The sequence below is a fragment of the Xiphophorus couchianus genome, chromosome 10 (assembly GCF_001444195.1).
Source record: "Xiphophorus couchianus chromosome 10, X_couchianus-1.0, whole genome shotgun sequence".
NCBI classification, from domain to species: Eukaryota; Metazoa; Chordata; class Actinopteri; order Cyprinodontiformes; family Poeciliidae; genus Xiphophorus; species Xiphophorus couchianus.
In genome coordinates this window covers 14273439-14299429 of record NC_040237.1, presented here as the reverse complement: position 1 = coordinate 14299429, position 25991 = coordinate 14273439, and the positions used below count along the sequence as shown (strand labels likewise).

General features: G+C 39.3%; 1 protein-coding gene across 2 annotated transcripts in view; it reads left to right on the top strand.

Annotated features, from left to right (window-relative positions):
* Positions 1-25991, top strand: part of dnah9 (dynein, axonemal, heavy chain 9) — a 163700-nt gene that overhangs the window by 8199 nt on the left and 129510 nt on the right. Inside the window, exons 10-26 of one of the 2 annotated variants that reach the window (XM_028030167.1) lie at positions 713-827; positions 1005-1073; positions 6320-6446; positions 7862-8008; positions 10454-10562; positions 14299-14540; positions 14705-14840; positions 17760-17956; positions 18032-18294; positions 18385-18546; positions 20035-20257; positions 20493-20659; positions 22184-22327; positions 22454-22613; positions 22737-22892; positions 25119-25251; positions 25337-25614. In XM_028030167.1, coding sequence (XP_027885968.1) covers positions 713-827; positions 1005-1073; positions 6320-6446; positions 7862-8008; positions 10454-10562; positions 14299-14540; positions 14705-14840; positions 17760-17956; positions 18032-18294; positions 18385-18546; positions 20035-20257; positions 20493-20659; positions 22184-22327; positions 22454-22613; positions 22737-22892; positions 25119-25251; positions 25337-25614 — 2828 coding nt within the window. Of the gene's footprint in view, positions 1-712; positions 828-1004; positions 1074-6319; positions 6447-7861; positions 8009-10453; positions 10563-13519; positions 13634-14298; positions 14541-14704; positions 14841-17759; positions 17957-18031; positions 18295-18384; positions 18547-20034; positions 20258-20492; positions 20660-22183; positions 22328-22453; positions 22614-22736; positions 22893-25118; positions 25252-25336; positions 25615-25991 lie in introns of those variants that run through there. The other variant, XM_028030168.1, reaches the window with a different exon arrangement.

Here is a 25991-nt window from a genome sequence, read left to right as displayed (position 1 = left end):
TATCAAAACTTATTAATTTAGAAGAACACAATCATTGGAAACTTGCTGACTTCACAAGTCCTAAACGCAGCACACCCCCGTTGTCACATCACATTTCGAAGCCTCCCTTGCATCGTGCTATGTGACTGGAGTGCTTGACTGCGTAGAAATAATTCTCATTCGCCACGTTCAGCTTGTTCCGCTTGCTTCCCAAGAGAACAGTTGTGCCGTCTAACGAGGAAGACGGCGCCTCTCGTAATCTGAGAAAGAAAGTTTAGTCAGTCAGGTACTGTTAAATGAAAGTTGGACTGTGTAGAAACTTGACAAAAATACAAATTTGAAACAGATTTCTTCATCTGGAGTTTTGGTTGCTTTTACATGGAAGATTTTCTGCCACTGTTAGATGTCACTCAACCTGACAGGCACCCTTTCCTCGGACCGGCGGGCGATATATTTTACTAAAACCATTTTTATTATTTTACTGAAACCATGACCATTTTTTTTCTGCTTTATATGTTAGAACCAATCATCAGATTAAGGGTTAGAGCTACCAAAAAATCTGTCTAGAACTTATTTAACATATTTACACAGACACACCAGAAGGATATCACAGCTTAGAAGAACATTAAGCAACATTTTGAAGACCAGGACATTTTTAGCTAATATTTATTAGCTACATATTGCACGAAAACTCCATATCTGTGTAATTCTGTGCAATGTTTGTCCTCCTCAGGCTCAGCACCAACCAATAAGAACATGCCAGAGGTCGCTGGCGGGTTGAGATGGGCTCACGAGCTACAACAGCGCATCCGGGTCCCCTTCTCCAAACTGAGGCACTTCTTCCCCTCGTGAGCTGCTCCTCGTGTTTTCAGCATAGATGAATAAAACAAACAAAAAAATCAAATCAAACTTGATGTCTTCCCTCTTTTCTGAGGGTCTCAGAATGAAGTCACTGCTTTTAAAAGCCTCTTTAAAAAAAAATGCTGTAATAAATCGAGATGAACTTTATTGTAAACTTTCATCAGGGGCTTGGAGTCTGCGGAAGGAGCCAGGGTTATCCAGAACTATGAGGAGATGACGCAACTGCTGGACAGGTGTGTGGGTGCGTGTGTGTGTGGGGATTAACTCATCTTACAGTGTGTGTCATCATGTATGTGCCACTGAATAAAACAACAGGACAGAGAGGGCGAGCAGGAAGACTTTGCTTTACTTGCACTGTAAGTTAGCAGCAGAAATAAAAGCTTAAAACAGGAAGCGCATTTGTTAAATAATAACCGTTAATGACATTTTTCTTCCCCCCCCCATGATGCTGTATTTTTTTTTTCTTTCTTTTCTTGTAAAGTGAGCATTTGTAATTTTGTTAGTTTACTGCCTAGCATTCATGAAGCGGTCTCTTGTGGATCAGCGTGTCGGCATGCAGTTCTGGCCGTGATTTATGTTCTCATTACTTCGGTGCTGCTCTGCAGATCATTCCGCAGGACTCCCATAATCCCATATGCACTGTCGCTGCTCACTGATGCCAAGTGAGCAATGGACTCATACAACACATACACAAACACACACACACATAAATAAACCTTCTTGTGGTCACTGAAAAAAAAAGAAGAGTGTTCATTTAGTATGACATGTTCTGTGTTAGTAAACATCTGAGGGAATATTTCAACACATTCTATGAATATATTTAGCCTTTTTGCTGCTTTCGCTGGGTTAGTTAAATATCATATTAGAATCAAAACTAATTTAACGTTAGCTGCAACACGGAATGGTTTCTTTATCTTTTGCATTTCCAAACAGGCGCAGGGTGAAGTCCAATGTTCTGTTTTGCTCTCCGAACTGATAAAAATCGCCCAGAAGTGTCTTATTGGCAGCCATGATAAGAGATTAAAAACTATTTAAAAGTTGAGCAAGCCTTTATGTTTTCTTCATAAGCTCCCTGACTGGAATATTCCTCATGGAAACACTTTTTTGATGCATCTTCTTTTGTGCGAGAAGTTATTTTTATACATTCTTTGCTATGAGGTTGCGGTTCAGCCTGAAGTTATTCATACTCCTAATAGATTTAGGTTTTAAAGCACTCGTTTATTTCGTTTTTCTGACCGGAAGCAGTATTGGAGTTTTGGAGTCCTGAACGGAAACCGACAGAGAATCTGTGGAGAAAGTCAAAAATAGATATAACCGTCCAATCGTGGAATTGCATCTCGTAGCCAAAGATAAGTCCTTGGAATAGCAGCTGAAACATGCAAAAACCTAGTCAGCAACTGTAAGGATTTGACTGCTGTGTGTTTTCGAGAACCGTTTGGAAATGTTTAGATATTAGTATAAATGACACACTTTCTGTCAGGTGTTATTTTCTGAGAGTGTCATGCCTCGTTTCCTATCAGATACAAACTTCTTAGTTTACTGAATATAAGTTTGGCAGAGGTCTTAATAACCGATAATAACAAATTATTTACCAAAAATGGAAAAACAGCAGCTACGTAAACACTTATTGAGAACATAACAGCTGCTGGGAGGAAGGACCTGCGATAATTAAATCTTGATGAATAGTTTTTTTTTGGTTTATAAAACTCCATTTAAACTTTTCATTAAACATTTGTTTAAAAGCTCTTCAGTGAACAATGACGTTCGGTAGTAGTGATGATGATGATGATGATGATGATGATGATGATGGCCCACTGTCCTGCACATTTCAGACGTATGTTTCTGCTCCAGGGCAGCAGAATGTAACGGCTGCGTTACCTCCCCAGCATGCCATCAGTTCCTGCAGAAAGCATGTTATTTACCCATTCGTTTAAATTAGCCGTGTGCCAACAGAGACTGGTGTTTTAGACCATCTCTCCTTTTAGATGCAGATTAATGCATGCAGAGCAGAACCTGTTAGCAAGGCCAAAATGAACCCACACATACTGTAGTTGTAAATGAGAACTGGTTACCGTAACTGGAACATCTTTTTTTCCCGTATAGAGCTTGCATTGTAGCAGAACACATCAACATATACTTCAGAAGAACAGAGAAATGTCTTCTCCCATTGGCTGCAAGAACAAAATAAAATCATCCAGCCCTGGTTTGTGGCTTCTTGCTCCTTGTTCTTAATGCATATTCTGAGCAGAACTTTCTTTTTTTGTTTTTTGAAGTGTCTGTGCTGCAGTAGCAGAGGCTTACGAAGACTTCTAATGAATTCTGCACTTGAGTTCTTGTCAAGTAGGACAGACTCTGGCTAGAAAGCACATTGTTCTTGTTCTTACTAGAATAGAGAGCAAGTCTGTATGTTCTTGGAGAGTAGGTATTGACCTCAATTCAGGTTTTTTTTTGTACTATTATTATTAGGGTTTAATGTAAATTTATTCAGGTTTACTTAGGGCTGAAACGATTAATCGGATGAATGGTGATGAATCTTATTAAATTAGTCGTCAGTCATTTAGTAATTGATTAATCGGTAACTGGTGACCTCAAAAATGGAGTTTGTTGAGAGGACAACATATTCAGAGCAGCAATTAAGCCGAAACTCTACAAAAATAAACATACATTTCTCATTTAAGATACAAACACGTTTGTCTGTAAGTATATTTTACCCTAAACTCCTCAAGTGGTCTAGTTAAAGCATTCAAATGAATGCTATGTATTTTTCTTGCTTACAAAAGGAATTGAATTGTTTGTATCTTTTAATGTATTTCTAATATTAGTCAGTTATTAAAAAAAAGGCTTATGTGGTTAAATAAAAAGTGTGTAGAACACTTTTAAAAAAAAAAAAATCAGATCAATTAGAATAATACGAAGAATAATTGATTACTAAAATAATCGTTCTTACAGCAAGAGGTTTTTAGGATTTTATATGCTCACCCAGTGACTTGATCATTATAGATAAGAGAATCGACTCATTAGTTATGGAGTCACTGCTATTGTGCCTCATGTGATAAGAAGTATTTTTAAAAAAAAGGTCAGTTGATGTTTTTTCTTCATTGTCTTCTTAAATTGTTCGCATAAAGTATATGTCATCACTAATGTGCAATTTATTCCCATTTTGTTGCAGAAACAGAAGACGCGATCTTTTTGACATTGTACTTCTTTGCCTTTAATTTCTTACAAAATATCCCCTATTATATTTTGAGTTTTTAACCAACATTAGGGAAACTTTTTTTTTTCTCTTCAGCATCTACATTATAAACTACCTGGATTTATCAGCTTACTTAAGTTTTTTTTTTTTTTTTTAAAAAGAACGATTGGTTCGAAAAGCCAATTATTCCTAGAGCCATTTGACTCTTAAATTTAGGCTTTAGTTGCTCCCAAAAGGCTATTAGTAGGTAACTAGCCATTAACAGCTTCCCTGTGCAACCAAAGATGCACTGTATTTTAATGCTTATTCTAAAAGTAGATTATGAATACAGATTAGATAACAGAAAGCTGAATTCATTCATGCACAACTTTTTGCTTGTAAAATTTTAAGGCAATCTGCCCGTCCTCAGTTTACCAAAAGTAATGTTTTTGTTTTTTTACAAAAGTGCACAAATGTGTGTGCTTGTTGTCCTTGATTTAAATCTGCTTCAAAAATCCCTTTGCTAAGCATTTCTCATGCACTGTGCTGCTGAACAGGAAGGAAAAGTATCAGACTTTACCCACATTTATTCAAAAGTACAGGTCAGGAATGATACAGAGAATTGATATTATGTGAAATTTTTCTTGAAGTTAAATTCACTAAATTGCATTTGTAATCCAAAATAAAAACCTTTTGTTTTTGGTATGTTCTAACAGATGCTTCATATATGTAGTTTATTGCACAAATAGCATAGTGTGGTCTGACCCAAACAACGATGCAGTACCGCTTTACTAAAAATCAAACGTTTTTGAAGTTTCATTTATGATGTGGAAAATACCCAGATGAAATCAGGGAAATGTATTTCATCTCTGATATGCCCTTAAGTTATGAATATTCTTATAGGTCTAAGATGTTTACAAAACTTAATTGACAAAATAAATAAATAAATAAAATACTGCAACTAGGGGAAGCGCCGATCCACTTTCTTCACTACTGAACCCGATATCTGAGGTTTAGTACGGACACAGAAAAGCAGTGCTGAATTGTAACTAATCAAGTTGTAGCCGGGACAACACAGAAACGGTACACAGAAACCTAAATGAACACAAAGAAAAAACCAAATCCTTACTGGCATAAAGATACTGAATTACTAATTTATGTGATATCTCTGCACCTGTGCAGAGATATCATAAAATATAAATACACCAATAGCTTCACAATTGTGTTCAAACATGTGAAAGCAACACAACTGTAATTTGTTCAGTCAGTGCAATAAGAAGTAGAACAACCAATGTAAAATAAATAATAAAGAAACTGAACCAGATTTAAAAAAAAAAAAAGGTTGACTGCCCTGCTCAAAACTATAATTTTAAAGAAAATCCAAAGAGTTTTCAGCTAAACTTAGAATCTTTGGGGGGAGTAATGATTTACTCATTCTCAAAATGTAGTGTGTGATATAAATCCTTGTGCTTCTACACCCCCAGATCGAAGGTGCTTCTTTGGCGCTTCGCAAGCTTACAATTACTCCTTCCCTCCGTGTCCCCCAGAACGGTGTAATGGGATGATGAACACGACTAGTTCTTTGCCCACAATTTACTCCCGTCAGAAATTAGAGCCCTTCTTCCTCGGTAATAATCGTCTCAGCTGCCTCCGACGAATGCCACTATTATTATACATATTCCATTTAGCAGCAGGACTGGCATCCTCACTCATTTATCCCCGCAGACAAAATGTGGCGTGATTTATGGCCGTGACCGAGGCATTTGATTGCCTCTGTGTCTGCGGTGCCACTATCAGGAAATGAAGCTCACAGCAGAGATTCAATAAGGAGCACGCGGCGCGCGCCCAAGTCCTCATCATAAATGTGGCTATTTACAGATTGATATAGACGTACAGAACCCTGACATCTTGACAACCCCGCTCAGCTGAATCAGCGTTTATCCCCATATTACACCCCACACTCCACACACTTCACACTCCTTCACTCCGCTCCCTCTGCCCTTTATTGTTTGCCAGACGCGGACAGGCGGATCACGCCTATCGTTCTGTTTACAACCTCCGAGGGTTGACAAAATGCCTCAATCATACGCCTTTTAGCTGCTTGTTTTGTTGCTTATGCTAATTTCCACGGGGGCCCGCGTATTCATCTACCACTACGGAATAAAAGCCCAGCTCTTTAAGCGGGAATGTGAAGCATTGTGGATGCTAACGTTGCAGATTGGTTTGTGTTGCTGTTGTTTTTTGTGTTTAGAGGAACTCCTGCCCGATAGTGATCGCAGCTTGTCCCCTCTGTGTTTGCTGTTCCAGATACTCGGCCGGCTTGTATGCGACGTGGACGGAGGCCGTGGGCGAGAGCTCGCAGCACAACCTCAGCTTGCCATTAATCAGCCGAGACTTGGACACTCGTCTGATCTCTGTCAATTTCAACCCGCAGGTTTTTATATTTACCTCACACGCCATTGAGAATGAGCTCGGGCCGCGATGACGTCCTTATTTATGGCATGACCTTGAGCAGAAGTAGAGAAGGTTTCACAGAATTTACACAAACATGCAAAATAAACATGGATGGTGTGATCTCACTGCTGTTATTTAAGGGAAAGAAGCAAGAATTATTCCTAATTCCTGAAGTATTCTAGTGTATGTTCCAATTCTGTTGGCAATACAATAAACAGGCATTTACATTAACTGTAGAAAGAGTTGCATAACCTTATTTTCCCCACAGGCTGACATAAACATAAACCCTTTACTGCTTTAGGTCAATAAGGATAACAAAAATATTTTTCACTTTCCAAAAAATCCCAAAATATTTAGAGACGTTTTCTGGAGATTATTTGATTAGTTTCCTTAAAGCTGGAGTATGTACATTTTGTTAAAGCAAAATTAATGTACCACTCCTGGTCAAAAACAACCAATCAGAGCCAGGAGGAGGGTCTTGGCGCTGCCAATCAACGTGGTGTACTCGTTGCTGGATTTTTCTAACACAACGTACTGTTACAGGAAAGAGTTGTTAACAAACTCTTCCCTCCAGAGGTAGGGGGGAGAGTTTGAGCAGCGTGTACACGAGCATGATTCTTACCGATAAGACCCTCCCCTGGCTGTGTCAGTTTTTTTTTTTTAATTTCTGACTGAGCTGTGAATTTATATAGCCTGTGGATAATTTTTTGTTAGGCAACACCCCAAACATCACAGACAAATCTGGAAAAAGGCCAAATTGTGGTTCAGCTTTGATTATAATTTTAAGAAGCCCGGAAGTGCGAGCTCCTCTGCATGTATGAAAACAAGCATTCAGTCATTTAGTAAGACTGGGTCATGATCTACTTTCAAAATTTGTCCTTTACTGACGTGCTGAAAAGCCACTCAGCCGGAAAGAAGCCACTGCTCCAAACAGAGAATACAACCCAACTCATGGAGTCCAAGTCCAATCAGGGACACAATCATTTGTCCATTATGATCCTCATTGCTTTTGGAGAAAAAAAGCAGACCTGAGAACAGCATTCCAGCAGAGTAATAGGGTTGGCAGGTCCCTGTTGTGCATGTGTTTGATCTACATTTCAAGATATCAACTAGGAAGTAAATGCTTGGGCATAAGTGGGCCCTCCAAACGGACAGAGAATTTAATCACACCACCAAATTAGCTACATAGTGGCATAAGGGAAAGCAATGTTTTAGGATGACTGTCAAAAAGACCTGATCTCAGTCAGATAATTGGTGAGCAGAGCTGAAGACATGTGCGAAGAAGCAGCCTAGAGATCCGACTCAGTTACACCGCTTCTTGTCAAGGACTGGGCCAAAGCGTTTGTTGCTGGGCATCAACCTCGACTGTTTTGGACTCTTTTTGCTTCTTCCTAGCTGGCAGCCGTGCTCAGAGAAGTGAAGTACTTGATGCGTCGACCAACTGAGGCCATACCGGAGGCTGCCATTCAGCTCTACGCGGCCAGGGAGCATCTGTGGCAGTACGTGGCCAACCTGGAGCTCGCTGCAGTCCGATACAACAAGGTCAGGAAGGATTAGAGTGAACGATTCTCAGATTACCGAGTTTGTGAGGAGGCTGCACTTGCTAACCCGAGACGGCTACGGCCTTGCTCCGAGAGAGCTGCAACAGAAACGAACAGCAAAAAAACAAAACAAAACCCCATCTTAAATGTTTGCAGGAATCTGTCGCTCGTTTTCCTTTTCCAGCGTACCGAAATCCACAGTTTGAAGAACTCCTTATATAGTAGCTGCTGAAGCTGAGATACAGAGAAATAAAGAGTTGGAGGTGGAGGGAAGAGGGTGACATCGTCGAGTTTAAAGCAGAGTTATCATCTAAAGATGCTGCCGCTGTCAACTCTGTGGCTTGCGGGTGTCAAACGCTGATAAAACGTCTGAAAAGCCACCAGGTCCATCAAAAACATGGTGACAGGGTAGTTAAACCCGCCGTTTCACTATTTATGGTCATTAATTTTTAAAGAGGAGCGGCAGCTTCACACTAAGTATACATGAGACATTGAAAGAAGTAGCTCTGATACAGTAGTGAAGCCAAGTTGAAAACATTGAACACATTTGACACTTGTAATGGTTTTTATGCTAATTGTTAGCAAAATTAGCATTTGCAGTTTAAGCAGCAATCTCCCATGTTTCTAAGTCACAAATAATCCTATTTTATGCCCAAGTTTACCACAGAATGCCAAACACTTCCAAAGAATGTGTGGTAGACTGATTAAACACACCTTCTGCGATCCAGTTCCTGTTGTTTTGTTGTAGCTCCATGTCGTGCCGCATGTGAACCAAGTGTTGCAACTCACAGTCGTCCACAATTACTCAGAAACCCCCTCTGAAAACGCTTATGCTGTAGCACCAAATACACCTTAATATTACGCCTTGCGCAATAAACAATAAATCAGTTATTCGCATGATAAATTATAAGAAATAATTTTCATTTCCTTGATTTATCGTTTTTCTCGTCTCTCTTTCTTTTCACCAAAAATTTTATGACAAAAGTCTCCAATCTGGTCCCTTTTTATGAAAGATACTTTCGCTTACAAAGACTTCATAATTCATTTTATTCGTTGTTTCTGTTGTCTTCTTTATTTATTTTGGATATTTCAAATGTCTTCCAGTTCCAGTGTTTAAATGTTCAATAGAATTTAAAGTTTATCAATCCTTGAGAATGCCATTATTACTATTACATTACTCGAAAACGGTCTCAAAATAACAATATTATCGTTTATCGCAATAACTGCTGGGACAGTTTATCGTCCAGCAAAACTTGTTATTGTGCCAGGCCTACTTAATAGGCTCAGTGCCCACATTTTAAACTAGCTTAGCACTACAGTAGAAGTAGACATTTACAGTTTTCCTTACATTCACTCTTGGAGGTACAGTACAGGAAAGTCCTGGATTAACTTCTTTGCAAACACCAGCCAGTGGCGTGTCAAAGAAGATACTCTCAAATCTGTGAATCTGAGGATATTTTGGAATTACGTTCCACAGAAAAGTCTGTGAATTAGTAAATCCACAAATAATAAACTGTGGATAGGTTGGGGTCCACTTTATATCAAGATTGTAATCATGACGGACTGCTCGGATGAAGCATCATATTTCCAGTGCCGTGCATTCGCACTAGTGCATAGCAGTAATGTATTTAGACAGCAGTAATAGTTTCCAAGGCCTGTGTTATAGGTTAAGATTTTACTAAGCCTCACATAAATTATAATAATTGGAAAAGAAGGAAAGAGTCATTAAAATGAGCGACGCCACTATCAGACTGATCCTGGATCAGATTGGCCCCATCATTCATTACATTCGAAAAAAAAAATAAAATACTTGACCAGGTCCACCTTTCTAAGATGTTCTCAGTGAAAGATGGATGTACATTCATGTGAAACATAAATCATGATGTAAACCAGCTACTCTGTGATAAATTATCTACCGAGAGCCATGGTGACTTATGTAAATTTAATTCCTGAATTTTACAGAGATTAGCATAGTTATTTTTTGTTTGTTTGTTTTTGTTTGCCCATTTGAAAAATGAATTTGTACGTATAATACGCATGTCTTTACCCAAGACACTTTTCCCATTGTCGGCCTTAATGGGAACTAAACAGAGGGGCATTGCAGTGTCAATAATGAATAATAGAACAATATGCAAGAAATCACTTACGTAATTAACGCAGCAGCACAGCAAACGGCTCCTATTATCCTTAGCCGCATTCATCATACATTCCCCCAATTAAGCCCGTTTGCAATGCGAACGTACAGCAACGCACAGTTTCCAGCTATTTTGGTCCAATCGACTTGTAACGCCAGAGAAACAGGCAAACGAGGCTGAAATTGTGAGTTTGGAAAAGCGAACACCCCATTAGGCATTCTGAGTAGCATGTTGGCATGTACATTAATATTCCATGACAGATTTACATGTATTTACTTATTTTTCTTCCCTTCCCTTTTCCTTGAACGCAGGTGATGCTGTCTGTGCTGGACGTGGAGCGTCCTCTGATTCAGGGTCAGCTCAGAGACATTGATGCTCGGCTGGGAGAGGCAGAGGAGAGCCTGAACTGGAACAGCAGAGGTCAGCTGATAAAGTAACACGTACAGCAGCGACGCCTCTAAACGGCGTGTTTTTTTTTTTTTTTTACCGTCGCGCTCGGTGCAGCGGTATTCAGTCGTGCCAATGTTTTGTTTTTTTTTTCCTGCTCTGCCTACGCCCCGTAACACAAATGACAAATACGACACAAACATGCAGACTCCTTTCGCTTGCTGTCCTCGCAGCATTTAAAAGTTTCATTACAATTGCAAAACGAAATATCTTCAAAATGAGTGTCGTGCTGAATAATTTACAGACTTGGCCAGATAAATAATTAATAGGAAAAACAACAACTAAAAAACACAAAGCTCCCGTCCTCAAAGAGAGTTGTTGTTTCATGGAGGAGTCAGTCCATTATTGATGGTGGCGCTAACATAATTTGCAATTTATTTACACAATGTTTTGTTGCTTTTGATGCCACCCGTTGGGGTGTAGCCATACAGCCAGCTCACAAGTCCAAATGTTAGATTACACTAATTTCACCAGGAAGGCGTGGAGCAAATTTTTAGGAAAACTAAGAATCACATTTTGTTTGTTGTTATTCTTACAAATAGCTTCTTAAATCAGAAACTGCTTCATGGAATCAGTGACAACAGTCATGATTCGACTAGTCCCTATATTGCTGTTTTTGTGCTCGTCTAAGTTTAAAGCGGTTCTCATGCCAAAAACTTTTGACAATGCCCTTTTCTGTTTCCACAAATAGTAGGCAAGGTTTTGTAAATCTTCAACTAATCTTTGTGTTTCAAAGACGCCGTTCGGTGTGGAATTGTCTTGTCGAGGTCGGATCAGTCTAGCCATCTAAGATTTTGGGATTGTGTTTTTCTGGGGGTTTTTTGACAGGAAGTGCTCCAGCAGAAGCTAACTGCGGTGTATTTGGCAGCTAAAGGTTATCCGATCACGGTGTACTCACAGTGGTGCTTTCATCTCTGTCTTGTCTGTCATGGTTTCTTCTCTTTTACTTTGTTCTTCCCCCCCCAAACCATGTACTCTAAATGCTGTCACACAAAAGATTTGAGAAGTGGCGACGGCCTCTTCAGTGCTCAGACATACAAGCTGTCAAGCTGAAAGCACAAACGTTCATATCTGAGGCTTTCTGCTGTTTTGACTTAGACTTGAGGGCTCTCTCAACCACTTTACACTTGGCTACAAACTGCTCCTTTTCAAGTGGAAAGTCGTAGAGGTAGACACCAGCAGAGCCTCGTCATCTGGAAAACAATAGGCCTCTGAGTTACCCAAAGCTAAACGCAGGACTTGCTCCTCCTAACTCCAGGGATTGCCGTCCAATCAAACCTCCCTGAATAGACTTTCACTGGGAGGCTTTGAGCAAAGTATGGAAAGTCAAACTTGAAAAGTCTCAATGTTTGTTTCTGGAATGTCTTCCTAATGGAGATTTGGCAACGATGGTACAAGTGATGCAAGTATTTATTTTTGTTCTCAGTTGAATTTGCACGTACAATTAAGCCAGAGCAAATTCATAGTCAGTTAGAGAAGATTATTTTATTTAAACAAACCTTTTGTTATAGCTAACCCTCTGATATCCATGCGTTTAGCTTGACAACCTCTTTTCTAAAGGAAACACTGCATGTAATCCAGAAAAATAATGGCAATAACCTGTTGGATAACGGTTTCTAGTATGCTTTTTTTTTTCTTTCTGATGTCGTGTGTTGCTGATTCAATAGAGTTGCTATGTTGGCCACCATGACAGTACAAAGATTTATTGTTAACTGGTGGCTCCAATGTCGGTTGCTAAGCAGTTGAGGAAATCCTAACTTCAGCTTGTATCTTCCTGTCCTAACGATGAAGCAGGAAAATGGGATTTTTTTTTTCTTTTCTTACCTCCGGAGTTGATTTTTTTCAGGAATCATATTGGACTTTTTGCTGTCACTTTCTTCTTTAAAATGTTCTATGCATTTACTGTGATATATTAGAATTGAGAATACAGACAAAAAATGGACGTAAGGACACCAAGAGTTGTTAGAAAACGACTCCTGCCCCTCTGTTCTCTCCCGTTTGCCTCCATCCTTGTCAGTTCGAGGGCACAGCAGCTTGCTTGAGAATCTAGCACGAACTGAAAGACTTTGCTTATAAAATAAAAATAAAGGAGCTGCTTAATCATTGATAAGGGTTGATTGACGCACAGCAGCAGGACATGTTGTTGGTTTTTCCGACTCTGGGACTTCTGGCGGAACAGGGCAGAAATAAGAGGAGTGTTTATGGTACAAGCCAGTGCACTCAGCTGTCTGCGGGGACCGTCTTACTGTTTCTCTGCAGGAACACACAGCAGCTACACACATATCTGCTGCATGCTGAGCAAGGTGCATGTATCTCAATATGCTGTATGATTTCCAAAGGCAAAGGGTGGAAATGTTGGAAAACCCAATATGTAATGTACATTGAGTGGCAAGCTGGTAAGGCAAGGCTCTCCTTGGCTGGTGTGTAGGTACAGATAAATAGCCATATTTTGGTAGATTTGTACTTTTTCCATTTACTGACAATGGATGCTTTCCAAGCTTTGGATGTCTTTCCATTCATACATTTAGAAATGTCACAGTTCCAAGCAAAAAATATGTAATTAGCAAGCAGAATATTTAGGTTGTAAACTAAATATTTGTCTCAAAACAAAAAAAATATTTAGTTCCAAATAAAGTATTTAGGTCATAGCTAAATATTCTTCCCAATAAGCCGAGGTGGACTATCAAAATAAAAGCTTGGTCTTGCTGCTCCAACTGTCACTTCGATGATAATGAAGTGACATGAGCAACAGTTGAAGAGATTGAGACTTGCCAGCAGGACTTTTGCAGTAATCTCAAAGTACACTCCACAAAGGTCGGTGTCCTGCAACTTTAAGACGTCTGTCTGCTTCAGCACACCTGTCTCCAATTTTAGCAGAGGTCCGTAGAGTTTGGATCTGCATGTTAGCGAGACAGTTTCGCTGTTAATATCAAATGTGTGGTGGGAAAAGGGACACTTCAAAAGGTTTCAGGACCTACAGTTTCACACCAGAGAGAGGTTCGCGGGGCCAAGCTTTTGTTTTGGTAGTCCATTTCCGCTTATCGGTAAGTTAATTAGCAACATAAACCTAAATATTTTAGTTCTGACCTACACATTGAACTTGCAATGAGACGTTTAGTTTGCAACTTATATATTTAGTTTGAAGCTAAATGTTTCATTTGGAGCTAAATAGTTGGCTTCCTTACTAAGCTTTTAGTTTATAGCTGTAAATATTTAGTTTGGAATTGTGACGTTTATTAAACGATGAATAACATGGTAAAAATATAACTTTAAACAATAAACCCCTTCTTCTCTCTCATGACACGCTAAACAGCCCAAATTACTACTGTCGGTTTCTGTCTGGGTGACTTTGAAACGGCACCCCATAGTTGGTAGATTTAAATTACAAATTTCATGACTTCATATGGATAGTGAATACAAATACACGGCCCACTGTTCATGTCTGTGTAAAATTCTAATTTCTATCAGATATTACAACTTTGAAAACTATTTGTTATTTGTTTTCTTTGCACTGTGTTGGTCTGTCATACACAATCCCAACAAAAATGGGAAGGTTTTGGTTGTAATGTCACAAAATGTGGGAGAGTACAAGGATATTGCATGTTGTTGTTGTTTTTTGCGAGTCCCACACGTTAATTAAGTGATGCATAAAATTTATAAAACTTATTTTGGACCCCTTAAAATTGTAAAATGCACACATGTCTTTCAGGTGTGTGGCAGTATATCCAAGACATCCGAGACGCTGTCTGTGACTTGGAGAGCAGACTTCAAAAGACCAAGGAGAATGTGGAGGAGATGCAGAGGTACATGAAGTCGTGGGCAGTCCCCATGTTTGACAGAAAAGACGGCAGAAAGGATGCTCTGCTTTGCCTTGAGGACCGCGCTGAAAGGGTGGAGCGGTTTCACAATGTAGTGCAGTCCTCTGGGGGGAAAATCCACTTCCTGCTAGAGGTACTTTTCTGATGATTGAGACATCTCCAATTCTCTTTAGGTTTCACTAACGTTTCATCATTTTAAAAGACATTTTCGAGCAGGGATTTGGAATTCCCTTTGAACTACATTTTAATGTAATTTCTAAATGATTTACTGAGATTGTCCTGCTTTTTATGTCTTAGAGCAATCAGGCACTGTTCAGAGCCGAGTCGTCCTCGGAGGAGTGGAAGGCCTATGTGGAATACATTGATGACATGATTATAGATGGATTCTTCAGCTGTATTGAGTGCTCTCTCAAGTTCTTCCTGGAGAACACTGGTAGGGTAATGAACCGCGAACAATACAATAGAGCTGCAGTTCAAGCCAGATAAGTCTATACACTATTAGAGGCACATGCCCTGTTTTTCTCACTGCCTGACAATAAATACATCAGACAAAACTTGTCTTTTTAAAATTTTTTAGATCAGTTAGGATTACTAAAATTATTCATATTTGCTAAATGCTAGAATAATTGTGTGAATTTTTCCCCCACTTTGTTCAAAGTTCAAGGTATTTCACAGAATTGCTCTTTGTGCTGAATAACTTGGGTCAAACATCCCTGACTCTTTTCAGAAGCCGATTAAAAATGGTTCTTCTGGTTTTTATTTTTCCACTTTCCACTTAGAGAACTGCCATATAGGCCATCTTGTAGACACACATACACTCACAGCTTTTTAACTTTTCCCACAGACTGACAAGACAACTCGGTTACAGTCGCACCAAAACATTGACTTTTTCATCCTTAAGTGACTTTGTGAAAGACTTAGCTGTAAGTTTAGAGTTATTGTCCAGTACTAAAATCCTATTTGGTGCCCAATCTTTAAATCCCTGGCTGATGTCTTGAGATAATGCCTTTAATGTTTCCATTTTTTTCCCCTTCCTGATAATGCTATCTATTTTGTGAAGTTCTCAGTCCCTCCTGCAATAAAACATCAACACAAAATGATACCACCACCAGTGTACTTACTGGTTGAAATGGTGTTTTGGGAAAAAAAAGTTCACCTAAAGTGACGATGGTCATCAAGACCAAATGCCAAATAACTTGTGGAAACTGTAAACAGGTACTAAGCTTATGAAGTGTCTTTACAGACAATGTATCAGCCCTAGACACATTTCTGTGTGGATACTGACTCTCTTAAACTTTTGACTTTGAATGTAGCAAATGGTAAATAGCCCACAGCTATATAGCATTTCATCATGTTCAAGGACTCCAAAGCACTATACACTACAGTCAGTTATTCAACCGTTCATACACACACAGTGAGAGGGTGCCACCTGGCCCTGTGGCCACCACCAGCAGGGAGGTCAGGTGAAAGCATCTTGCTCAAGGACACAACGACTGAGACCATTTGCATTTAGCAAAATGAAGGCAAGAAACGGTAATAATAACTGACCCAAAACAAGGTAGACTTTAGTCAGATAGAGATTTATGACAGCCTCTGTTTCTGTTTTATAAGGTATATGTAAACATCTTGCTTCAACCGTAGATCTAAAAAGTCTGTATTTATTATTAATAATGCCACAGTCATGTAGAGGCTGTTGCGACTCTCGTCTCGATGCCAGCAGAACGCTGCAGCCAATTCTAATATTAATGGGAGAAAATTCAGAGCTGCTCATTACTCTGATTCTGCAGCGTCTCTCAGCCAGCACTCACTTGGACAGCTCTTTTGCAACATGTCCTCAAGGGCTTTGATGTCAGTCGGTTGTCCGCCTTTATTGGCTGGATTATGGACACGGAAAACTAGCGAACATGCTTGCTGGCATGGGTCTTGTCAGCCAGTTTAGATGTGGTTCAAGATGAGCAGGAGTGTTTACAAATAGCTGCCGTGTCCAACCAGCTCTCCCTTGTGTGCTCTCTTTGCCTTCAAAGTCTTAAAAATCAAGAAGTCTCCGATGTACGGATACAGACAAATTTGTTGGCAGCCCTGTTGACGATGTGTGGAGTGCCTTGAAATTAATGCTTCTGCTATTGCACATAATGTCACTCTGAAAAAAAATATTAAGGCTTAGTACATTTATTCAGTGGGGGAAAAACCCATCTTGAGAAATTGTTTTTAACAAAATCACTGGCATCGCAGGTGGCATTCCTTCTGTGTTATGGGATACATTTTTGCAAATAGGACAGCACTTAGTTGTTTGCTGCAACACTACATAACATTGAAGAGTACTGAAAAAGTTGTATATAATTTACACCTTAGAAACTAAACTTAAAGTAAAAAAAAAAAACAACATATCTAGTGTAGCTCCAGTTGGCAGTTTGAGGCTTTCGCTCCATTTCGTTTGTTCTTCAAACCGGCCAAACATTAGCTGTAAAAAAAAAATCTCAAATTTGACTCTGAGATGTAAAATATTTTTTTCCTGGATCTTAAATTTACTTTGATTGTTTCATGTGTACGGTTTTCACTGTGGAACCAGATTATCAACCACCAAGAGTAGAGGCAATTTCTTGTTGCGAAAGTTAAATCTGACATTTTTTGACATAAATTCCTGTCACTTTCTTTATCTAGTAGACAGTCTTTAAAATAAATCTAATTGAAAACTATGTTCATAGCAGGGATATATTTTGCACTGGGTTAATTTGTCTTTACCATGGTAACCACAGCGGAAAAAGAGTATGACTAATATTATTCCCAAATATTTTCAGAGTCCCTGGAAATGTTCTGTAGTAGAAAGATGCCTTACATGAAAAAGCACCTTATGGTCTCTGTTTAGTTTGGTGGAAAATCTGAGATACTGCGGGCTTGTTCCAATTCTAAAAGTCCTGGGAATCTTAGTAGTGAATGCCAGGCGTTTAAAAATTTTGACTGAAAAGCTCAAATCTGATGCACTCTTCTGGTAAGCTGATTATGGGTGTTTAATTGGTCTTTTAACAGATTAACATAGGAATAAATTAAGATACAAATGGCTCATCAGACACAAAAGCAAAATATTTAGATGCAGTCCAAGACATGGATCGTATAAAAAAACACTTTAAGGAAGAGAGGATAAAAGAAAACCAAGCTATTGATGTGAGGTTCTTCCATTACGAGATAATTTTTTTATTTTTTTAAAAGGTTTTTGTTTTTATACATCTTAAATGGGAGTCAACACTGTTTGCATCTGTAAATGATCTAACAGTCGGTTGGATTTTAAACCAGTGGTGAATTAAGTATTACTATTCAAACTGTTTTTATGCTCCATGTTTTCCTCTCTCCACAGATCAAAGAACCGTCATGGCCCCTCTGCTCGAGGCCCGTCTGGATCTGCAGGCCCCTAACATGGTCTTCTCTCCCTCTCTGGAGCTGGGGGCTCCAGATAGTTTGTTTGAGATAGTGGAGAACCTCATCAACGATGTGTTCAAAATGTCCTCGTTGGTGCCGCGGCTCGCACAGCACAGCCCCTCTGCCCACTACCAGGTAACGCATGTTTGATGCAGCCTTAACAAAAACACACATGCATCCCTTGGGTTTCTACTCCTCTTTTTCTGTCAGGCTGACATGGAAAGCATGACTGAGCTGGCAGACACGCGACACCTCCTGATGGAGCGTGTGAAGGCCGCCATGACCGTGTGCTGTAACTTCCGCAGCTCTCTGGAGCGTTTCAGCTACTTGTACATGGACGACAGGAAGGAGTTCATGCGTCAGTTTCTCGAGTATGGCCAAAATCCCGCAAGCCCCGATGTAGAGGTTTTCTGTGATAGTGGGATTTATGAGAGCACACCAACTCTGGACAGCTTTAGAGGACAGATAGACAGGTAGGTGTAGGTGCTGTCTTAACAATATGCATTTGCAGGTTCTGGCATTTAACTGCGAATTAAATGCAATCTGTTGACTCTATTCTGCAGTTATGAGAAGCTTTATGAGGAGGTCCAGCACCTGGAGGCGGTGCATGTCTTCCATGGATGGATGAGGGTGGATGGCAGGAGGTTGAAGAGTGCTCTGCTCAATGTCATCAAAAAGTGGAGCTTCATGTTCAAACAGCACCTCATCGATCATGTAACCAACAGGTATGAAATGTGTTGTTTTTTTTATTTCACATGAGAAATAACTGGCCACAGATTCATTTCAAAATCTGTGTTCAATCTCTGAGTCACTTTAACATATTTGGCCTGTGACACGGTGCTCCATCATGCTGGAAAAGTCACAGATCGCCATCAATTTGTCTCTGGATTGTTGGAAAACTGTTCTCTTGGAAAAATTCCTCTGTATCCATAATGTGGTTCTGTAGGGTTGGCACAGCACAAGTTTTTCTTCTCTAGCAGTCAGGAAAAAAAATCATTTTGACCTGGCCAGGCCTGGTGAAAAAGGGTTCAGTCATCTCCAACTATAAACTAAAGTTAAGCTAACTAGGGTGTCCGTGCATCCTTAAAAAGCCTTAATTAATTTATCCAAAGCTAAGGACTTAGACTTAGACTGACTTTATTGTCATTTTGCATGCACAGGGTGTATACAGAACGAAATTTCGTTGCATACGGCTCAGGACAGTGTTTTGAGGTTCCAATGTTGTGAGGTTACTCCAGAATAAAATAAAATACAGTATAAAATATGAATATAAATCTAAATATAAAATATAAAGTGCAGGACTGACAGTAAAATAGATGTTATTTAGCTCTGTACATGTGCAAGGTATAAAGTGGAGACCAGATTTTAAGTGCAGTCCAGTTAAGAGTTCAGCAGTCTGATGGCAAGTGGGAAAAAGCTGTTTCGGAACCTGGTGGACCTGCACCGGATGCTGCAGAACCTCTTTCCAGAGGGCAGCAGGGAGAACAGTCCATGGTGGGGGTGTGAGGGGTCACTGATGATGTTTCGGCCTCGGGACATGCAGCACGCAGGGCTGGAGGGAAGGGGGCCCCAATGATCCTCTCAAGGCCTTAAAATGACTTAAATTCATTTTGAAAAGTAAGTTGACCATAAATATCTAAATCACCAGGTCTTAGGTTTTGGCTTGGTAGGACTATTTAACCCATAATATGCTACATTCATTCTGTGTAAAATGTTAAGCACTGTAGGGGTTAAGAGCAGTGGTGCCCAAAGTCGGCCCTCGAGGGCCGGCATCCTGCATGTTTTAGTTTTCTCCCAGGTTTAACGCACCTGGATCCAATGATGGCTCGTTAGAAGGCCTAAGAAGAACATTGACATGCTGAAAAGGTTATTGGTACCACCAAGGAGAGAACTAAAACATGCAGGATGCCGGCCCTTGAGGACCGACTTTGGACACCCCTGCTTTAGAGAGCCATATGCAGTGTAAGAAGCACAAAGCTGCTACCAAGAGCTGAGGAAACCCCAGAAATTTCACAGTTTTTGCTATGCTTGGCTGTAGTGCAGCATCATTCCCTTGATTGATTGTTTTTTGGTCTTAAATTCAATCCAAGGCCAATAAAAAAGGGTCTTTAAAAGTATTAAATTTGACTTAGATTTGAAATCTGCAGATGCCCTGGTGATAAACTACAGCTTTTAGTATTTTGTTAAATACACAATGTGTATGTCTGCTTCAGTCTGTTCGATCTAGAGAGGTTCATCTGTGTAACCGAGGCTGGCCTGAGCCAGCAGGTGCAGGAGGGCGACTACAGAGGTCTGGTTGAGGTCATGAGTCACTTGTTGGCGGTTAAAGACAGACAAACCTCTACAGACACCATGTTTGAGCCTCTGCAACAAACCATTGCTGTCCTGAAAATATATGAACAGGATCTCCCAGAAGTGGTGTACAAACACTTAACGGTAAGAACTGATATTCTGATATTCATTCCCTTCGTTTGATTTTCTATCAAAGACTCTTTGCTTTGATTTTTTTCCAGGTGAGGTAGAATCTTGTCTCTAATGGTTCTGTTGCGTTTTCTGAATGCTAATCTCTGATCTCTTCCTCCCAGCAAGTCATGAAATATCACCACAGCTTTCTTTGCTTACAGTCGTGTTGTTGTTCTTTGCAAATTTCTGATTGTCTTTTTTTCTGCAGGAGTTGCCTGAAAAGTGGCTCAATCTAAAAAAACAGGTAGTCTTGGTTAAACAGCAGGTGGCGCCGCTGCAGGCCATAGAGGTGGTCAGCCTACGTAGAAAATGTGCTTCATTTGATGTTGACCAACATGCCTTCAGGGAGCACTTTCGCAGCAATGGGCCTTTCAGGTAGAATAACTCTAATATCCAGAAATTGAGAGGAAACACTTTAAATTAAGTTCATGATGCTTGATTATAGGTAAACAGCATACAAATGTCTGCATTAAAATAAGAATTTTATGCACACATTTGTATTCTAGTACAAACACTTATTATACATACATCTTTAAATATAAGTTATTTGAAACATTGCAGTCACCAACAGTTGAAACCATTGTTTATAAATACAATTAACTTCTACAACACAATAATTTGAAATTTGTGGGCGACGATCTATGCTAGAAACCAACAAATTAAAGCAAACTGTGAACTTAGGTTAACCGCTCTTTTAAGTTAACATGCAATTATCTAGAGTCACAAAATGGCATTAGTATGAACTGAAAGTATAAATTGGTGAAACGGAGGATTGACAATGATTCATGTTGTTTACACTCCTCTTCCATAACAAAAATTTAGGACGTGGTTATTGAAATATTTAATGCAGTCAAATGTTTAAGTGGTGAAGTCTTTTAATGAAGATCCCAAGAATGATGCACCAGTGTTTATTTTTACCCACAGTTGACCTGTTAGAAACATTAGTCAACATTACAACCTTTAAAACTGTGACATCAACAAACTTTTACTGGCTCCTGAAAACTTAAGGTGTTATTGTTATGCTCTTGTAACTAGGCCTGTCATAATAAACAATAAATCAATTAATTGCATGATAAACTAAAACAAACTCAGTAATTTTCATTTGCTTGATTTATTGTTTCTTTTTTCTCTCGTTCTATCAAAACTGGTCTTCAGTCTGCTGCTTTGGAAAGACAATTTTGTCTACAGAGACTTCACAATTCATTTTACTTGTTGTTTCTGTTGTTTTGTTTATTTATTTTGGATATTTCAAATGTCTTCCAGTTCCAATGTTTTAATGTTAATCAGAATTTGATCTTTAAGAATGTATTCTTGCATTGTTCTTCCATTATTACTATTATATTACTTGAAAATTGTCTCAAAACAACAATATTATCGTTTATCGCAATACGTTCTGGGACAATTTATAGCCTGGCAAAATTTGTTATTGTGATAATCCTACTTGTAACGGCATTTTTTGTTTCACTTTTCCTTCGAAGCTACATAGTTTGGATGAGTACATTGGACAGATTAAAATGCCACCTGAGCTCTCCTCCCCACTTGACACCACAACAATGATATCTTAAAGTTTGCTTATCTGACAACACTAATTGAATCTTAACATGATGCTAATTCGTTCATACGAAAATATTCTTTGTCATATCTTTTAATTGTCAGATTAGTTATGTGTGTAATTGGCCTCTTAATAACCTGGTGATTATTTCCCCATTAATGTCACGGAAGTCACTAGTAATTTTTGCAGTATGGTGTTAATGCTGTAGACTCCAGAATGATTATACTTGCAGCCAAATCAAATTTGGCAGTCCTACAGTCTGTCATTACCCAAACACTGCCTGCTTGATGCTGAGCCTGTGATAGTGTGGGTTTTGATTGGTACGCGTGTGCTGATGCGGCTCTCAGGTTTGACAGCCAGAAGCCGTACCAGATGATGAATAAGTTTCACCAGATGATCCGGGAACATGAGAAGACGATGGCCTCCCTGATGGAGTCGGCGAGTCTGTTTGAGGTCACTGTCTCCGAGTACAAACAGCTCCGACAATGCAGGTGATGAAGGAACGTGGAATGAAGAGAGTACCTCCACCACAAGCCAAGTTTTTAACTTGCAACCCCTCATTAAAGAGATTGCATTTGCTTCTTGGATTTGTTCATCTTATTTGCATCTTCCCACAGGCGTGAGGTGGGCCTGTTGAAAGAGCTGTGGGATATGATTACATTAGTAGAATCCAGCATGGCAGCTTGGAGGACAACTCCCTGGAGAGAGATCAATGTGGAGGACATGGAACACGAATGCAAGCGCTTCTCTAAAGACATACGAGGGCTGGATAAGGAGGTGAGAAGCTCACTTTCACAAGGAGAGAGTTTTAGCATCACAAGAACTTGGCTTTAAACATGCTGCTTAAATTTCCCTTGAATGTCACAGACTATTGTACGGATCACTGTCTGTGTTTTGTAGGTAAGAGCATGGGAGGCGTTCACATGTCTGGACAGTAGGGTGAAGAACATCCTCACCTCTCTAAGGGCAGTAGCAGAGCTCCAAAGCCCTGCAATACGACCCAGACACTGGCATCAGCTGATGGCTGCTACTGGCGTTCACTTCGCAATTGACCAGGTTTATGATTTATTTAAACATTTAAACAGCTACTTGCGGTTCTGATTTGAAGTTTCCATCCTGTTGTATTTGATAATTTATGTAGTTCAAGCAAGATTTTTATATTGAAAGCACAAAAAAATCAATTGAACCATATTTTTTTGTCACTTTCTAACATCAAGTCAAACGAAAATGTTTTCTGTTTTAGGTCATTTACGATTGTCAAAATTATTTGTTGTTTGCACAAATAATTAATGACATACAGTAGTATTGCATATAGTTTGTTTTTTGTTGGGGTTTTTTAAGTCAAAAGTACTTAAATTGAGATTTTGTTTTTTAACTGTATAACGTTTGTCAAACATTTTTGGACTTCCTTCCATGACTTTCACATTATAGTTTTCAGGGATTCTGGTCCATTCCTCCTGACAGAAGTAGCTCATGTTAACCAGGTCTTTAGGCCACCTTACTCCCACTCACATTTTTAGCTGTGCAAGCATATTTTTTATGGGCATGATTTTAGACCTTTATAATAGTCGCTCCAAAACATTGACGTTGTTTAATTTAAGCCATTTAAAATTGGGTATAAATGGGTCTTGTATAGATAAATTAGTTGCAGACTGAGGCCCGGAGATGTTGCTTCACTATTTCCACGTTTTGATATTATGTCATCATGCTTGCAACCTTTCATTTTTTTCCATTAAATGTCACTCTTGCCAAATTATTAAATGTTAGTTCCATCAAACCCCTGAATATATCTCCAAGTGTACTTGAGTGCATTTGTAGCTGTAATCTGGCTTTTTATGTTGAATTAAGAGGGTGACTTCATTCTTACTGAGTGGACATTTAGCTGATCTTTGTACAGGACTTATTTCACTGTGCACATGCAATTTCACCACCTTAACACAGCATCTTAGGAATTTCTTTGCTTTTTTTTAGGTTCTTACTCATATTTTGCACCAACACAGAACTTCTTTTCTTCCTGATCAGTATAATACCTAGGCATCTCCATTGTGCTTATAGTTGCATATCACTATCTGAACAGATAAAAATTGCACCTTTAGACATCTGGAAATGGCACCCTCTGGTATTTAACTAATAGAAATAATGTGAGCATTCCTAACATTGGTTAATGTCAGACAGTGATAATAAAAAATACCTCCTTTTACAGTGAGAAAACCAGCAAAGAAGAAGCATATATTCTACATCTTTAAACTTGATGCTGTTTTTAAAGAGATGAACACAACCCTGCTTAGTGTAAATCAATAAAATAAGTCTTTAGGTTCCTGCTGTAGCCAGCATTTTTCCAAAGTTAAGTCAGCAGTTGTCTAGCATAATGAGAGCAAGCTGCAGAGTGGTGTTATCACTCTGTTCAGATAGAACTCTGAACACTTCAAGCTAATCATCTTTGGATATTAATGGTTTCTCTGTGTGGCCTGGCAGTCTTTGAACCTCAAGCTGCTCCAGTTCTTCGGTATCAGCTGGTTGTCAGCCTCTTCTTCCACAGCTCGCTATTATCTGCCTTTATGTTAATATGACCAGATTTACTTCCCAGAAGGCTAAAATTACTCTGAATCTTTCGACTAGGGACACTGACTACACAAGAGAGTCTCTTTATTTCCCCCAGATACCAGAAAACAGCAAAAATAAAAATTTGCTACAGAAGCAAATGATGGAAAAACATGTGAAAATTAACCAAAATAATGGACGTTAAGGAGTGATACATTTGCATTTTTGTTTTATATAAACATTCTGTATTATAATAATTATAATACATTGCCTGTTAATAATAATTGCCTGTTATTATGCCACGCCTTACTAAAGTATTCACATCTTTTTTAACTTTTTTTCATCTTTCAACCACAGACTTCAATGAAGTTATTGAGATTTTATTTAATAAACCATATAAAGTATTGCATCTATCCATTGTCCAATGACGTTGCCTATGTCCAGGATACGCCGTGTCACTGTGTATCCTGCCACAGTGACAAATAGCCATGTGCACGCACATACCACATACCCTGAATACACTTAAAGTTTATAATAGTATAAGTAATCGTTGAATTAACAAAGTATTAAGTCATGGAATTACACTATTTTGTCTTAGTCTGTATCATGAACTCCAACTAAAATATGTTTGTGGTTGAAATGTGACGAATGTAAAAAAAAAATATATATATATATTAGCATTTTTATAAATTGTCGTGAATATTGGGGGCACACCAACATGACTGTTTGTGCTGTGAGCAGGAAACGTCATTGGCTGACCTGCTGCAGCTCAACCTGCACTGCTTTGAGGAGAAAGTCAGAGAGATTGTGGACAAGGCTGTTAAAGAAATGGGGATGGAGAAAGTCCTGTCCGAGCTCAACTCCACATGGACAGGTAGAATTAGCAGCTACTTTAGTTTAGCCATGCTGTTCCATATTGGGCCTTTCCGGATCTTACCGCATGTTTCCGCATTGTCCAGGAATGCGCTTCCAGTACGAGCCCCACCACAGGACCCAGGTACCTCTGCTCCGCACAGACGAGGAGCTAATCGAAACCTTGGAAGATAACCAGGTTCAACTCCAGAACCTCATGTCTTCAAAGTACATAGCCCACTTCCTGGATGAAGTGTCCACGTGGCAGAGCAAGCTTTCTGTGGCAGACTCCGTAATCTCCATCTGGTTTGAGGTGCAGCGGACCTGGACCCACCTGGAGAGCATCTTCATCGGCTCCGAGGACATTCGTTCTCAGCTGCCTGAGGTGAGACGCTGAAGATGTCTACACACGTGGAGAGTTACCTGCAACTCTGTATGTGTTGGCTACAGTGCTTGGCAAAATGATTCACAAGCTGCAAACGTAATCAAAATGAATAATTTAAACCTGAGAATGCATTATTCAGTTCCATGTTTGTGGATTTTAAGTGGCAAGGAAAGAAACACTTTATTTTGACACATTTCTGTATAGTGCCCTGCAAAATGTACTTTAAGATTTAATGTGATGAACCAGTGCAAAATAGTGTATAGTTATCAAATCAACATAAGTAATACTGGGGTTTTCAACATTTTATTAAAAAGAATCTAAAAAGAGTGAAATGCATTTCTATTCGGCACAGTTTACATTAATATCCCGAAATGCAA